We start from the raw sequence: 15491 nt of genomic DNA on the forward strand, positions 1-15491 counted from the left end.
TGCACCGCTCTCTCTCACTGCTGCAGATCCTCTTTTCAGCTGGTCTCTGTTTTAGCTACAGAGTGAGACCTCTTTTCTTCTTCTTCTTCTGTACTATCTTTGATTGCAATGCACATGCCCAGTAGCTCAGATGTAGATCATGTCAGCTAGCTAGCTCCATAGACAGTAAAAGAAAGGCTGTTTCTACAACTTTGGTCAGTTACAAGGCAGGATTAGCTGGGAGACTTCTAAATGAGGGCGCACATGGAAGTAGCTCTTTTGTAGATTATGGTGAACTTGGGTGTGTTGTAGCAGTGCTTTGCTATTGAGAACGAGGTAGCATGCTAGCGTTAGCATTAGCGTTAGCATGCTATGAGCTAATGGTTTGCGTTAGCCTGCTCGTTTCGGCTTGTGATGTCACAAGCCGTGCCGATTTTGAACAGCTCACCCAGAGACTGAAGGCAGGACACATTCAGAAACTGTATCTCACTCTAAACAGCATGGATGGATTTTTTTCAAAGTTTGTATGTGTGTGGAAGCACCAGAGACACAACATAACACCCCAAATCCCAGAAAAAGTGATTTTTTCATAATATGGGCACTTTAAATTGGTAGAAATGTACATTACAATGAACTTGAATTTTATTTTGACTTAATATTATATGAAAGGCATTTAGGAGATTATCCACACTATTTTTTCCCCGGCCTTAATTTGAGACCGGCCTTTATTTGTCCGTGTTGACCACGCCCCCGGCCACTATCAGAGGCCTGGCTTTTAATTAACTACAGATTTTTATTTGAGGAAATACGGTATGTTGTTTTGTATCAATTAAAGGGGTGATAGAATGCAAAACCAATTTTACCTTGTCATAGTTGAAAAATGACAGTTTGGTGAGTAAATAGGACATACATAGAACCGTAAAATCCCAATGACACCTCTTTCCTCTGCAAATCTCACAATTTGAAACTGCCTCTGAAAACGGGCTAATCTCAACGAGCCATCCTCATTTGGCTCTAGTCTCTATCTTTGTCACGCCCAAACATTTACATAGGCTACACCACTGATCTGAGGTAAGCTAGTCTTCTGAATCTAGGTCACGCAGATCTCTGCTATTCCATTACAAAATTCACTTCTGAAACTTTTTTATGCGAGAAATCAACTATGTAAAGCTCAAATATGGGCCGTTTTACGAAAATTGATGGCTAATTGCAATGTTCAGCGGCCGGTGCTGCCTGTGTTGCTACATCGCCGCCCTGCCTGTCCTCCTTCACAGACCCCGGTCTGCTGTGAGCTAGATTGAGCTCCGTCACGGCCGGCAGTCCGCAGTGCTCAATACCCACACAAACTCACCCTTTCTGGGTTAATGGACTACCAAACGCCGCTGCCCTGACAGAGCTCCAGGGCCTGCAGCTCCCCTCTTCCTGCTGAATGGCCGGTGTGTGACTGAGAGCGCGGTCAGCGAGTTTGTTACGCCAGCAATCTCTTACCTACCGCAGGTTCCAGTTAATCTTATAATGGATATGTGTGTTGAGTTATTTAAACAAACGATCGGGGAACAAAACGCCTCTTGTCCGTGAGTCTCATTGAGAGAGCTGGAGTTGATAGAGCTGGAGTTAATGGAATGCATTAAATTGAAATCAGACAAGTGTTAGCTAAGCTTTGTAAGACCTTGGGGAACCTGTAATATAAGTGCCATGACGAAATTCAAACTGTAAATATACTATAGTTATGCCAAGTGTAGCTAGCTAGCCGCGATCTTTTCCCATTGTATTGAATGGGACATATAGCTAGCTACCTAGCTGCTCCTCCTAACAAGATCCCTCACGTTCATAAAAATGCCTTAAATTGAAATCGGACTGTGATATCAGCTGTGATATACCGTATTTTCCGGACTATAAGTCGCTCCGGAGTATAAGTCGCATCAGTCAAAAAATGCGTCATGAAGAGGAAAAAAACATAGATAAGTCGCACTGGACTATAAGTCGCATTTATTTAGAAATTGATTTCACAAAATCCAAGATCAAGAACAGACATTTAATCTAGAAAGGTAAGTTATTCAACTACACAGTAGCACACAGAACAACAGGCTGAATACGGTAGGTGTCCGGTATGTTAACGTAACACATTAAGAGTTATTCAACTATACAACAGAATACAGAATAACTACCAGGGCGTGGAGACGTAACTGCAGCGTTGACGAGCCTCTCCCAGCAGGACGCTGTTGACAAGCACCCATCTGTGGACTCGTTCCTGCAGCTCTGGCCATCTTGCTTTCAGTGCGCGACTAGCTTTCTTTGTTTTCTTCATTGCAGTAAGACTAACCTTCTCGCCAGTCCCTCACAAGTTTCTCTCTCACTGCAAACTGTCGTTCTGCTGCTCGATTACCGTTTTCGGCTGCATATCACCTGCAGTTTCTTTTCTTTCTCAGTTGTCTTTAAGAGCAGCATATAGTTGTCACAAGCCTAGAGCGCCTCTCGCGGCTGTAGACGGTAATGTTTTCAGCATGAAATAACATTTAAAAACATGTTAAATTATATATATTTTGATATATAAGTCGCACCTGACTATAAGTCGCAGGACCAGCCAAAATATGAAAAAAAGTGCGACTTATAGTCCGGAAAATACGGTAAGTGCCGTGACGAAATTCAAACTGTAAATATATTATAGTTATGCCAGCAGCCGGCCGCAGAGCCCCGGTATTGCAGTAATCTACAAAGGGTGACTTTGCCCTGGGTATGGAGCCCAGCAGGCTGCCACTTTCTTGTCAGACTGTGTGGAGCTCCTAAAGTCCGACACGTCTTACCAAATTTGCAATTAGCCATACATTTTCGTAAAAAGGGAGCATATTTCAGCTTTATATAGTTGATTTCTCGCATAAAAAAGTCTCAGAAGTGAATTTGGTAACGAAACATTGCAGTGTCTGGAATATGAGATTCTGTGGCGTCTCTAATGTGTGTGTATGGGGATTCGCTCAACCAATCAGCGCGCAGCTCATCTAAATATTCATGAGCATACCATATTTGGAAAAAAAGCTCTTGTTACAAATAGGGCCAAAACACAGGGATGCATAAGGGCCCATAAAATATCAACCAGGCCATTTTCAGCCCAACCAATGTTACATACCCTATTAGGAGATCTTAAGGAACAGTGTGAAATACCCTAAATAATCATTCTATCACCCCTTTAATTGTTGCAGTTCTGGAGCACATTAACAATTAGTTACATTTAGTTTGATAGTTTGTAAAATACTGTATGCTATTTTTCCAGTCAAAGGTTTGAGTTCAGCCACTTGATATCCATTTCTATATTATACAGCCTTTATACAGTGTAAGATTTCCTATAAACTTTATAATAATTTCATGTTATTTTCCACTTTCCACTCTGTTCTGACAGCATGCCTGTTGCGTTGCCTATTTACTACCAATGGCACCATTTCATGCGCTCAACAGCGCAGCTGGACCCTCCCCCACAAGGCACTGCTGTAACAGTCAACAGCCTTTCCAAAAGATGTTACTTACGTGTAGAAATAGTCAATTGTTTACAAGTTCAGTTTAAATGCAAATGAAAGGCTGGTGTTTGTGCAATATGATGTTTATGTTTTTGTGTAAGAATGCCTCAACGTTTTAATATTGGCATTAAATAATTACTGTATATTTCACTGAGCACTGCTTCCCTGCACTTTGTGTTAAATTGTATTGCGATGGTTACAGAAACAAAAAAGTATGGCACAGCCCCACCGAGAATATTTTTCACCAGCCGCCACTGGTGTTCTTTTAGAAGAAACATTTAAACATCATGTTTGGCCAGTTTCGACAGCTCTGTGTGTATCAGATTGTTTAGTTGAGATGAAGATGAATTATTTTAATGTGTTTATTGAATCAGAAACATCTTTAGAGAACACAAATGTCACATAAACACAGAGACTCAACCCTAAAAACTCACCTATGATGGTCAGCTTGAAGGCGCTTTTGAACTCTGTCTCATTTATTCCATTGTTCATTATAACTCAACATATACTTACAAGTAGTTATGCATCTCTTTGTACATTTGCCCTCTCAAGGACATAATGTGCAAAAATAGATATTCCATTAGTTTAACAGAGACTCAACTCTACAAACTCACCTGAGACAGTCAGCTGGATGGTGCTGTAGACTTTAGGTTTTCCTCCCCCACTGATTCCAACTCGACACCGGTATGTTCCGGTGTCGCTGACGCTGACTTTCTTCAGAACAACAGAAACGTCTCCACCCTTCATGTCTGGATCTCTCAGCTCCACTCGACCTCGATATGAGGGGTGCTGGTTTCGCGTAGTTGACTCTCCTGGTATGAACCGGAAGATGTAACCATCTGACTCTAGATCAGGTCTGATCCACTCCAACATGTTAATCTGAGCATCTCTGGGAGCCTGACACTGAAGAGGGACGTTCTCTCCAGCCTTCTCTGGTACCTCTGGATGGTCTAAACACATAAAAAAAACAGAGAAAAGCAGGAAGCAGTCAGTAATACAGGAGTTACTTACATTCATATAATAATAATAATAATAATAATAATAATAATAATAATTTAAGATCATCAGATAAATAGTTCTAAATCAGGACTTTTATTAGAGAAAGTTGCTAATGAAAAATAAAATGTGCCAAAGTCAGAAAGCTGTTGTTATCAACACCAACAGTTTTTTTGGGGGCATTTTAGGCGTTTAATTCCACAGGACAGATGAAGACATGAAAGGGGAGAGAGAGAGGTGGAATGCCATGCAAAGGGCCACAGTATATGTGCGCCTGCTCTACCAACTGAGCTAACCCGGCCACGTAAAAACTAGTTTTATGATTTATGAACAACTCAGGTTCAGTTTATAGTGAAGATACTTTCTGCTTCACTTCACAGCTGTTTGATTCACTTCATCTGATATCAGAGTCATTACTCTGCTGTGGTTCAGTTCAGCCAATCACAACGCTCCATCTCAAATGATATGAGAAGGGAGGATGAAGGAGGGGTGCACAGTGGGTTCATGATACAAATAGATCTCTCCCACGAGTCCAACCAGACTTCTGTGTAAAGGTTAGTGATGGGCGGATCAATAAGGTGGTATTGATACTTCGATACCTACAAGCTACTCATTTGGTATTGACTCCTTTGAAAAATATCCATAATAAAATGACATCACACAAAACGTGGGTAGCTGCCTCCCATCCAAACATATTCAGTGCTTTTGTATATTGTTGAAGCTGGCCCGTGTCACAGTAAAGTGTGACTGTAAACCTTTGTGACAGAGCCTACCACTAGCCTAGCAAACATAAGAGAGAGAATGGCAAAGAAACAGCTGCAGAGAAAAGTGGAGAAAAGAAAGGAAACGGAGGGTGGCGTGGTGCTACTTTTCACCTGCAGAGAATACAGGAAGATGTACTATTTGGGACAAGAAGGTGGCACACAGCAGCCAAAGCAGACACACAAGCAACGATAACCTCTTCACACGTTTAAAATCAACACTGGGAAAGTCAAAAACATGAAGAATGTAAAAAGCTTATTTTATTACTTATTTTAATTATTTTAAAAGGGGTGATAGAATGCAAAACAGAGTTTACCTTGTCATCATAGTTGAATAACGACAGTTTGGTGGGTAACTAGGACATACATACAACCTCAAAATCCCATTGACACCTCTTTCCTCTGCAAATCTCACAATTTGAAACTGCTGCGGAAAACGGGCAAATGTCAACGAGCCACCAAGTTGACGTCAACTCCTCAACCCCTACCTTATTTGGCTTTACCAACGCCCCAAAATTTACATAGGCCACTGACTGATCTGGGACCACAAATCTCACACAAATCTCAGAAATGTTATACATTGTTCATCTGCTATTTCATCACTAAATTCACTTTTGAGACTTCTTTTATGCGAGAAATGCAAATTTTGTCCTACTGTGTGTCGGAGTTCAGTAGGGCTTTGACTCTGAGCACTTAATATTCAAACCTTTTAGTGGCATTGTTTTTTGTAAATGTGTTTGCTTGTAAACGTTTTTAATTCAGATTCTGAGGCTTTTTCACGCATTTCAAAATGTAACTATCGCTCGCCCGTGGCTTGGTAGCGTTGCATTTCCCCCCCTGACTCATTTCCTGGTTCTCCTTCTCCATCAACAACATGAAATCAAGGAGAGGGTTAACTTGTCCTCTTCCAGATTTCCCACCGTGGTCAGAAAGAACTCTTACTATGACTCTAGAGTCACTACTCACTCTGAAGCTACCGGTAATTACCGTCACTCTCTCACTCTATTACACACACTTCCCTCCCCCCACACACAGACACACACACAAGCCGACTCGACGCACACACCAGCGCACAAGTATAAACATCAGACCACTTACGTAGGCTACGGAGAAAGCTCCGAACTTCCTGTTGAAAGCATAGTGTTTGTGTTTAATCCAGGGTCTGACTTTTAATGAAAAAAAAACAACAGTTGTGGCAATGTGTTTTTCTTCTGAAAACATCACCGTCTGCCTATTGACAATGACTGATACACTGCCTGATACACTGGTCAAAATATTATTAATAAATATTCGAATATATTCAAATATTAATAAACAAACAAACTCCGAATATGATTTTTGGGCAAAAGTCAAAGCCCTAGAGTTCAGTAGCTCCGTGGGATAACGTGACAGCGGCCGGTGCTGCCTGGGTTGCTGCCTCGCCGCCCGGCCTGGCCTTCTTCACAGACCTCGGCCCGCTGTGAGCTAGATGGATCTCCGTCACAGCCGGTAGCCCGGGGCGCTCCATACCCGCGCAAAGTCACTGGTTACTGGACTACCAAATACCAATGCTCTGACGGAGCTCCAGGGCCTGCCGCTCGCAGCTCTCCCTCCCCTCTTCCTGCTAAATGGCCGGTGTGTGTGAGTGAGAGCGCGGTCAGCGAGCTTGTTACGCCCGCAATCTCTTGTAGAGCATTATAACTTCGGAAAACCACAGGTTCCAGTTAATCTTGTAATGGATATGTGTGTTGAGTTATTTAAACAAACGATCGGGGAAATAAACGCCTCTTGCCGCGAGTCTCATTGATAGAGTCCGCGGTGTGTTGGATGGAGTTCTATCAATGAAAGCTAGCAGCTAATCCTAACGAGACCCCTCAAATTCACAAAATAAAATTGGACAAAAGTGTTAGCTTTGTAACACCTTAGGGTAGCTGTGATATAAATGTCGTGATGTGTATAAATATGCTATAGTTATGCCGAAAGTGTATCCGGGGTCTGTGAAAGGCCGGGCAGCAAGGCAGCAACCCAGGCAGCACCGGCCGCAGTCACGTTAGCCTGCTGAGCTCCTGAACTCCGACACACAGTTGGACAAAATTTGCAATTAGCCATCAATTTTTGTAAAACAGCCCAGATTTGACCTCTACATAGTTGATTTCTTGCATAAAAAAGTCTCAGAAGTGAATTTAGTAATGAAATAGCAGAAGAACAATGTATAACGTTGCAGTGTCTGAAATATGAGACCTGCTGTCTCGTCTCCAATGTGTTTCTATGGGGTTCGCTCAACCAATCAGCGCGCAGCTCATCTAAATATTCATGAGCATACCATATTTGGAAGAAAACATCTCGTTTGAAATAGAGCCATTCCACAGGGATGAATTAGGCAGCATAGAACAGCACACGGGCCATTTTCAGCCCAACCAATGTTACATACCCCATTAGGAGACCTTAAGGAACAGTGTGAAATACCCTATATAATCATTCTATCAGCCCTTTAAAGCCCATGTTGCAGGTTAACCACCACTGTTGATTAATGGGTACATAAAGCACTCAACATATGTATATCATTGTTAAAAATAGAGGTCGACCGATAGTGGATTTTACCGATACCGATAGCTAGGTTGGGCCGTATTTGCCGATAACCGATTAATCGACCAATAGTATTTATAACTTATACAGTTGACAAAATACATACATTGTTTCAAAAAAAGTCCAGACGCTTTTGCCAATAATCAGAATAATAATGTCATATTTATTGATATTACACCCACAGCAATGCTACACAAGCATGTGTGTTGTCTAAAACAGTTCTCCTACATATTTGGAGTCATCCAGTGCAAAAATAAACATAATGAGCATTATAATTCATATAAAGGACAAACTATTTACATTTCTTCAAAAAATGCCCAAATGTATGCCAAATCTCAAAACAGTGACGCCATTCTTCTCTCCGTTTAGAACGGTAACAGACGATCTCTGACCTGGAGGGATCTATCTTTCCCACTATACTCTTTGTTCTCGCTTGGATGCCCATATAAGGCGTAATGTGTGACGGACCTGCCTTCCCAATGGTTGAAAACGTAAACAAAGGCATCATGGGAGATTCCCTTGTCGGTAGCAAGGGGGTAAGCTTCGCCTCAGAGCTCGAATCTCCTATGGCGCCATTTTGATGCTACAAAGCGATCACCCGACGTTAGCATCCCATTGACTGCCATTCATTTTGACGTCACTTTGACCGCGAATAACTTTACATCTGAAGAGTTTAAAGACTCTATTTGTCCATTGTTTATTTCTAAAGAAACACGACAATGTATAAAAGGCTCCATTACCTTGTACCTCACGTTATGGAGACGTTTTTGTAAAAATAGGCTAACGATTGTGTCATAACCACGAGACTTACTGTCTCATAGTAGAGGAATTACCGTACAGTACAGGAGAAGCTCTCAGGCAGTTTGGACTTACATTAGCTGTTTAAGTGTAATTACTAATGTTAACTAGCATTTTAGTGATCAATAATTAGCCTGTGTCCACGTTATCTCCTTACATATACCTACGCTCTCCGTCTCTGCTAGATTGGGAATGATTGAGATTTCTCTTGGCACAGCTACCAGAAGACTTCCAACTTTCAGACACGTTGCTCACGTCACATTTATGTCGGTTCTCTCAGTTGGAGGCTGCGCAGTAACGCTCAGCGCTCACCGGAAAAGTGCTTCTAAAGGCCTTCACTGGTCTCCGTCCAGAGCAACGGGATCTGTTGGTCCATTCTTATATACAGTCTATGGTCGGTAGCACCTACTGTCTATGGGTAGCACGGAGTTAGCGGCAGAAATGACCGAAAACGTGATGAATTATGGACATCAAGTGGATAAATCTTGGATGTAACAGTTTGGATTTAATGCTCAACAACCCCGAAAAAGGCACAAGTTCCAGGCTGGATAGAAAATCACCTGTAAAGGCTAGAAAGACACCAAAGACACCCCCGTGACGGCTAACTCGTTAGCTTTTAGCTGCAGCAATCAGTAAGTATCTACGTTTAACGGTTATTAAATTATCTAAATATGAATCAGAGGTGCCGTTTGGGATCGTGGACGAGCCTTTAGGGTTCTGATTCTGACATTTGGGTCGGACTTGCGTTTATTTTTGTCAGTGTTTTAACCGCTTGAGGTAAGTTAGCCTACTACTAATGTTTAGCGTCATCTCAGCCTCGAAAGCAGACAAACATACTGTTGTGCTGTTCTTTCTCTACTAATGCAGCATCTATTCAACAAATTAATAACTTTATAATGATATGGAAAAATGTACTGTATAAATACCTTTTTGCTGTCGATGCTTTAAACGCGCATCTGATGTCAGCCTTCTCCGCACAGCATGTGCTCTCCGTGCAGCGCGCAGTAACACGTGTCGAAAATAAACAACACCAGGCATCAGTGATAGTTTTTATTTCGCCTCTAGAGGCCGCTATTGTAATGCATGATGCCAGCAGACCCTTCTCATCTCTCGCGTACTGTGTAATGAATGACAGCGTGCGCTTCTCAGCCGCTCCAGCAACGGACGCAACCAGGAAAAACTATCGGTATGGATTTTTGCCGATAACGATAGTTCCACCAATCAACTATCGGTGCCGATTAATCGGCAAAACCGATGAATCGGTCGACCTGTAGTTAAAAATGTCTCCAAATAGTGTTAAAGGACAGTTTTCATCGTTTTAGTCGTTTAGTGGGTTTTTTAACGCAATTCGGTAATGACGTCACGTTGGGGAGACATGCCTCAGCCTAGTACTAGAACTATGGTGACTGTGTATCAGCCTAGTACTAGAACTATGGTGACTGTGTATCAGCCTAGTACTAGAACTATGGTGACTGTGTATCAGCCTAGTACTAGAACTATGGTGACTGTGTATCAGCCTAGTACTAGAACTATGGTGACTGTGTATCAGCCTAGTACTAGAACTATGGTGACTGTGTATCAGTCTAGTACTAGAACTATGGTGACTGTGTATCAGTCTGGTACTAGAACTATGGTGACTGTGTATCAGCCTGGTACTAGAACTATGGTGACTGTGTATCAGCCTGGTACTAGAACTATGGTGACTGACTGGGATGAGGAAGAGGTGTTTACTGTCAGTGAATAGCAACGAGTGAAAGTCAATGTTTTCTTTATATCTAGTGACAGTGATCATGTCGTTAGTTCAGACAAGTACTGGTAATCTAGCTAGATCTAGAAATAGAAGGCATCATGCTAGCTATGGGCTAACTTGCCAGTCCCACCTGTGAAATCCCCCGACGTTGTAAACACATTTTCGATTAGATATCTCACGTTTTGATGGTAGCCTACTAGCTCCAGTAACAACATATTTGCCTAGTACTATACTATAGTGTTTATTTATTACTTGGATGGGGATGCTGTTCGGCTTTTCACAAGTTTAGACAGCTAGCTGATGCTACGCCGACGTTTTGCTAACGTTAGCGCAACAGCGTTAGCCTAGACGGCTAGGTAAATATTACGACTGCCTTCAGAGTTTCCTATATCTGCGTCCACATTGTCAACATAAGACCTGTGGCGTTAGTGCTCCTTTTGTACTGTGATTGTATTGAATGAAATGTTAAGCTTCGCTCCTACGAGATGGGTGGGTTTTTGTTACGTTACACACAAAGCTAACTGGCTATAGTTAGCCTGTGCGTATGCTAGCGGAATTAGCTAACGTTGCGTAGCCAGCCAGCAGCTTCGGCAGTAGTTCCAGCGAGCTAACCACCACAGCTAACACATCCACAAGCGTCTCTATTTCAAACATCACTGCAGATTGACTGCTTTTAGCAGCAGAGGTTGATTGTGGGCGACAATACTGTCGTGGTTAGCTTACCGAAACTACTGCCGATTGCCGAAGTTGCTGGCTGGTTACGCAACGTTAGCTAATTCCGCTAGCATACATACAGGCTAACTATAGCCAGTTAGCTTTGTATGTAACAAAAACACACCCATCTCGTAGGAGCGAAGCTTAACATTTCATTCAATAAATTATGGTACAAAAGGAGCTCTAACGCCACAGGTCTTATGTTGACAACATGGACGCAGATATAGGAAACTCCGAAGGCAGTCGTAATATTTACCTAGCTAGCAGTCTAGGCTAACGCTGTTGCGCTAACGTTAGCAAACGTCGGCGTAGCTAGCTGTCTAAACTTGTGAAAAGCCGAACAGTATCCCCGTCCAAGCTGTGTTTCACTTTTCCTCCAATATTGTTATAACCATAATAAAGACACAAAAAGAGACCAAAAGCCATATTTTGCAACACCAGTGGCACAGACCGAGACCATAAACAGTGAACAGCGACGGGGCTTTCGTCTGTCGTCTCCCCAACGTGACGTAATGCAATGCATTGTGGGGGAAAGAGAATCATTGCAAACCACTGTAAAATAGTACTACTTTTTCGTATTTTATTCCGTTTTCTGATATCCATTGTATTCGATGTTGTTGGGTAACAGTTTAAATGTTTATTACCAACAAGCAAATTGCGCAATTTCATTAAAAAATAAACCCTGCAACATGGGCTTTAAAATCTTCACGAACAATCAAAATTAAGTAAATAATGATGTACAGATCTTTCTGTTTGGATTTCTGAAGAATATCAGATTGTAATGTATTAATGAGGTCATTTTTTTTAAACGGTGTCAGGAGGGCTAAATTGAAATGAAGTTGTTCTGGAAAAACTCATGGCCTATATTAAAATGATTAGTGTATTTTATTATTTATTCATAGTATTTCTCTAAATTACTGTACTTCACATTTTTTAACATTTTATTTCATTGTACTCATTTTTGCTTTTGTAGATCATTTTTTTTTTTTTTTTTATGCGATTTAAGTGTAATGATCTATTTTTCTAAAAGACCATTATTTTTGAAAAATCACATAGCCTACCCATGTAAGAATGATCAGTATCTGTATCGATGAAACTGTTATATATGGTAATCTGTATCATATTGAATTGAAAAAGTTTGGTATGGCCCATCCCTAGTATAGGTCCTGTCCCTCTACACCAGTGATCGTCAACTGGCGGCCCGCGGGCCAGATCCGGCCCGCCAAAGCTTTTAGTCTGGCCCGCAGAATAATCACGAATTCAGAAAATGTAAAGAGGAAAAAATGCATTCTGTTATTTAGCATTTCAAGCATTTACAGCAGGTAACATTACACAGGTAGAGCACAAACGCAGCCCCTGTATTTGCATCTCTATTCACATGCCGGGATTCTGTAGGCTACAGCAATGTCTGCGCTCCACACCCACAGCTGAGCCGAGATGTGTGTGCGTTAAAACACGCAGTACCTGACTGCAAAGATACAAAGAGGATTACCAATGGCCGCTGGGGCAGATGAACTCACGCTAGTCTCGTTGCTGTAAGTAGGCTACAATAAAACCTTTGTGAGTAAAAAGTCAATACTTATCAATGCACTCACCTGTAAAGACAGGCATAAACATGTAGAAAGCGATATTTCAATCTGCTCTGTCTGCTCAGTCCACCGCGCTGCTTTACGTGAACACAACACAGAACCATCCTCTCCGCTGGAGCGGTCAACCTATGGATGTATTAAGACTAAAACATATACATGTGGCTACTTAATATGCACGTGAATGACGCGAACATTATGTTCTTCATTCTTGATGATGATGCTGGTTGTATTATTTTGCAACAACATCGTTTCATTGCAAATGGGCATAGGTGACGAATGCATAGCCTGCTTATCTTTCCATTCATCATTAAAGCTGGGCTTTTCCACATCAACTTTTCGCTTCAGCCTGTTTCACACTGACATTCTTACCTGACAACAGCCGTTTCTTTCTGCAAGCATTTTCCACCAATCAGGACGCTGCATACTACAACCATGTTTTCTAATCACAGACTGTAACCATCACTCCTCAGTGAACTGCCTCATAGTCTGAGATCTTTTTCTACTTAAAGAGCTAGTTATCAGTATGGAGTTTCCATGTTTTTTAGGAGTTTGCTCACACTATTACATGTAAAAAAAAAGAAGAAATTATATATATATATATATATATATATATATATATATATATATATATATATATATATATAAATAATTTCGAACAAAAATAGGCGTATTAGGAAGTCCGGCCCCCGGAGTGTCTGCTTAGAAATATTCTGGCCCTTGGAAAAATGTAGTTGATGACCCCTGCTCTACACCCTCTCTGGTACGTTGATGGAGGGAAGCAGGCAGTGGATCAAACCACTGTGAGGCAAACGGAGGGGGGGGTTCAAAATGCTTCTAAACTTAAGACATTTTTTGCCCAGTTAATATTGTTTTACTACTTACAAAATTATTTAAGTATATATTACAAACAGCGTGGTTTTTAATTATTTATGTATTTTTTAGAGGGGAGGGGGCAATCTTCTGATGGGGTAGATCCTGAGCACCCCGACCCCCCGCGATTTCCTCCTATGAGATGAAGGAGGGGCGCTCAGCAAAATTATGAATCCCACTATAGAGCTCAACAGTCCCACCCAAAGCGGGTTCAACAGTAAAAATACAATGCAATTTCTCCATTGACAAAGTATAAGCCATAAAATCGTAACCGTCGATGGTAGACTTAAAACCAGCATGCTGACATGACTCAGCGATTGTATATGCTCATATAGACGCCACAAATCATGGGGCACTAGTGGTGCAACGGATCGTCATTGATCCGTGATCCGTTTGTATCAATATCTTCGGTTCGGCACACACGTGATCCGCGGATTGATTTCTGAAAAAAAAAAAAAAAAAAAAAGTTGTGCGCATGTTCAGTCCACACACAGCATGGTCATGACGAGCGGAGGAACAGAGGAGCTTGAACGCCCCGCGTCATTTAAATCCCCTGTATGGGAGCATTTTGGCTTCCCTGTCAAATATAATGATGAAGGAAAGAGGTTAGTGGATCAAACCGTGACGGTGTGTAGGCACTGTGGCACAAGAAAGCCATATGACAGTGGAAACACATCAAGCATGGCCACGCATTTGAAGCGACATCACCCCGGTGTTTCACTGACAGGAGTGAAAACGAAAGCTGCTCAACAACCGCTTATCACCGCGGCATTTAAGCAGCCCCTTGTTGCACAATCAGACCGGGCTAAAGCCATCACAAACGCTATCGGTGTGTTTATAGGTTAATAAACAAAAAGACAAAACTTATGTTTATTTGTCTTGTCTTTTTTTTTTTTTTTTTTTTTGCTGATCCGAAAAATGATCCGATCCGTGACTCTGATCCGAGTTTTTTGATCTGTTGCACCCCTATGGGGCACTAACTAGGGCTGAACGATTAATTGCATTTGCGATAATATCGCGATATGTTAAAACGCGATTTCCTAATCGCAAAGGCTGCGATTTGGTCACATGACTCGCGAGAGCAAATCAGTCTGCACTCCGCAGAGAAAGCATCAACTAGCACGCTAACGCTACGCCGTACCTTGAGCTGATTTCTGTCATTCAAACAACTGAGTTGTAGTTTAAAACTTTTACAGCCATTTTAATAAAATAAAGGGTTTCATTCGGGCTCGAGTCTATACATGCAGTTAATGGATACAGACACGCAGACCTGAAGGCTCTGTTGGCAACGATTAGCTCGGATTAGCGGTTAGCTCCGGTTAGCGGTTAGCTCCGTTATAAAGATATGAGTGGAGGAGCTGCCACTGAGAGGGGTAACAACCAGACTCTGATAAATGACGTTCGGGGAGCTTTCACAGCAGCGTGGCCGCGGTGTTTCAACAGTTTTATTAGTACAGTTAATCCCACGGCAAGAACACCAGCAACATGCTAACGTAACGATAGCCTCTCTGAACAAGAACACCAGCACTACTACGTAACGATAGCCTCTCTGAACAAGAACACCAGCAACTGCTAACGTAACGATAGCCTCTCTGAACAAAACCCAGCACTAGCTAACGCAACGATAGCCTCTCTGAACAAGTGCACACGGCAGTACGCTACTTCACGAGGGGGAGGGGCTGGAGGCAGCTCCTCTCTGTGCACTGTAAAAAATGACACTTTTTTTTTTTTGTGTGTTTGTGTGTGTGTGTGTGTGTGTGTGTGTGTGTGTGTGTGTGTGTAGATATATACTAGGGCCGGGACTCGATTAAAAAAATTAATCTAATTAATTAGAGGCTTTGTAATTAATTAATCGAAATTAATCGCATTTTAATCGGTCGGGCTAACGTCCACGCTAACTCCTATGTGTTTTGCGTTGAGGTGATATTTGAGGCTCGATGTGCTGCGGTGATACGCAAAT

At 41.9% G+C, this 15491-nt stretch overlaps 2 protein-coding genes and 3 long non-coding RNA genes across 5 annotated transcripts in view; 2 read left to right on the forward strand and 3 right to left on the reverse strand.

The window, feature by feature from the left end:
* LOC116060888 (muscle M-line assembly protein unc-89-like) overlaps positions 1 to 15491 on the forward strand; it is a 295447-nt gene that overhangs the window by 155931 nt on the left and 124025 nt on the right. The gene's annotated exons all lie outside the window — the stretch shown is intronic.
* The window catches only part of LOC118493576, a 328097-nt gene that overhangs the window by 140269 nt on the left and 172337 nt on the right, over positions 1 to 15491 (reverse strand). The window lies entirely within an intron of this gene.
* LOC118493574 overlaps positions 1 to 15491 on the reverse strand; it is a 208194-nt gene that overhangs the window by 69472 nt on the left and 123231 nt on the right. The window lies entirely within an intron of this gene.
* LOC116060908 lies at positions 1511 to 7308 on the forward strand. The gene is made up of 3 exons (XR_004107616.2): positions 1511 to 1850; positions 2409 to 2410; positions 7129 to 7308. It is a non-coding gene; the product is annotated as an uncharacterized LOC116060908 (long non-coding RNA).
* Positions 4059 to 15491, reverse strand: part of LOC116060907 (programmed cell death 1 ligand 1-like) — a 17082-nt gene continuing 5649 nt past the window's right edge. Inside the window, exon 2 of the mRNA XM_031314659.2 lies at positions 4059 to 4438. Within this exon, the coding sequence (XP_031170519.1) occupies positions 4074 to 4438 (365 nt within the window). The 3' untranslated portion in view covers positions 4059 to 4073. The remainder of the gene's footprint in view (positions 4439 to 15491) is intronic.

The sequence above is a fragment of the Sander lucioperca genome, chromosome 17, assembly GCF_008315115.2.
Source record: "Sander lucioperca isolate FBNREF2018 chromosome 17, SLUC_FBN_1.2, whole genome shotgun sequence".
Classification (NCBI taxonomy): Eukaryota; Metazoa; Chordata; class Actinopteri; order Perciformes; family Percidae; genus Sander; species Sander lucioperca.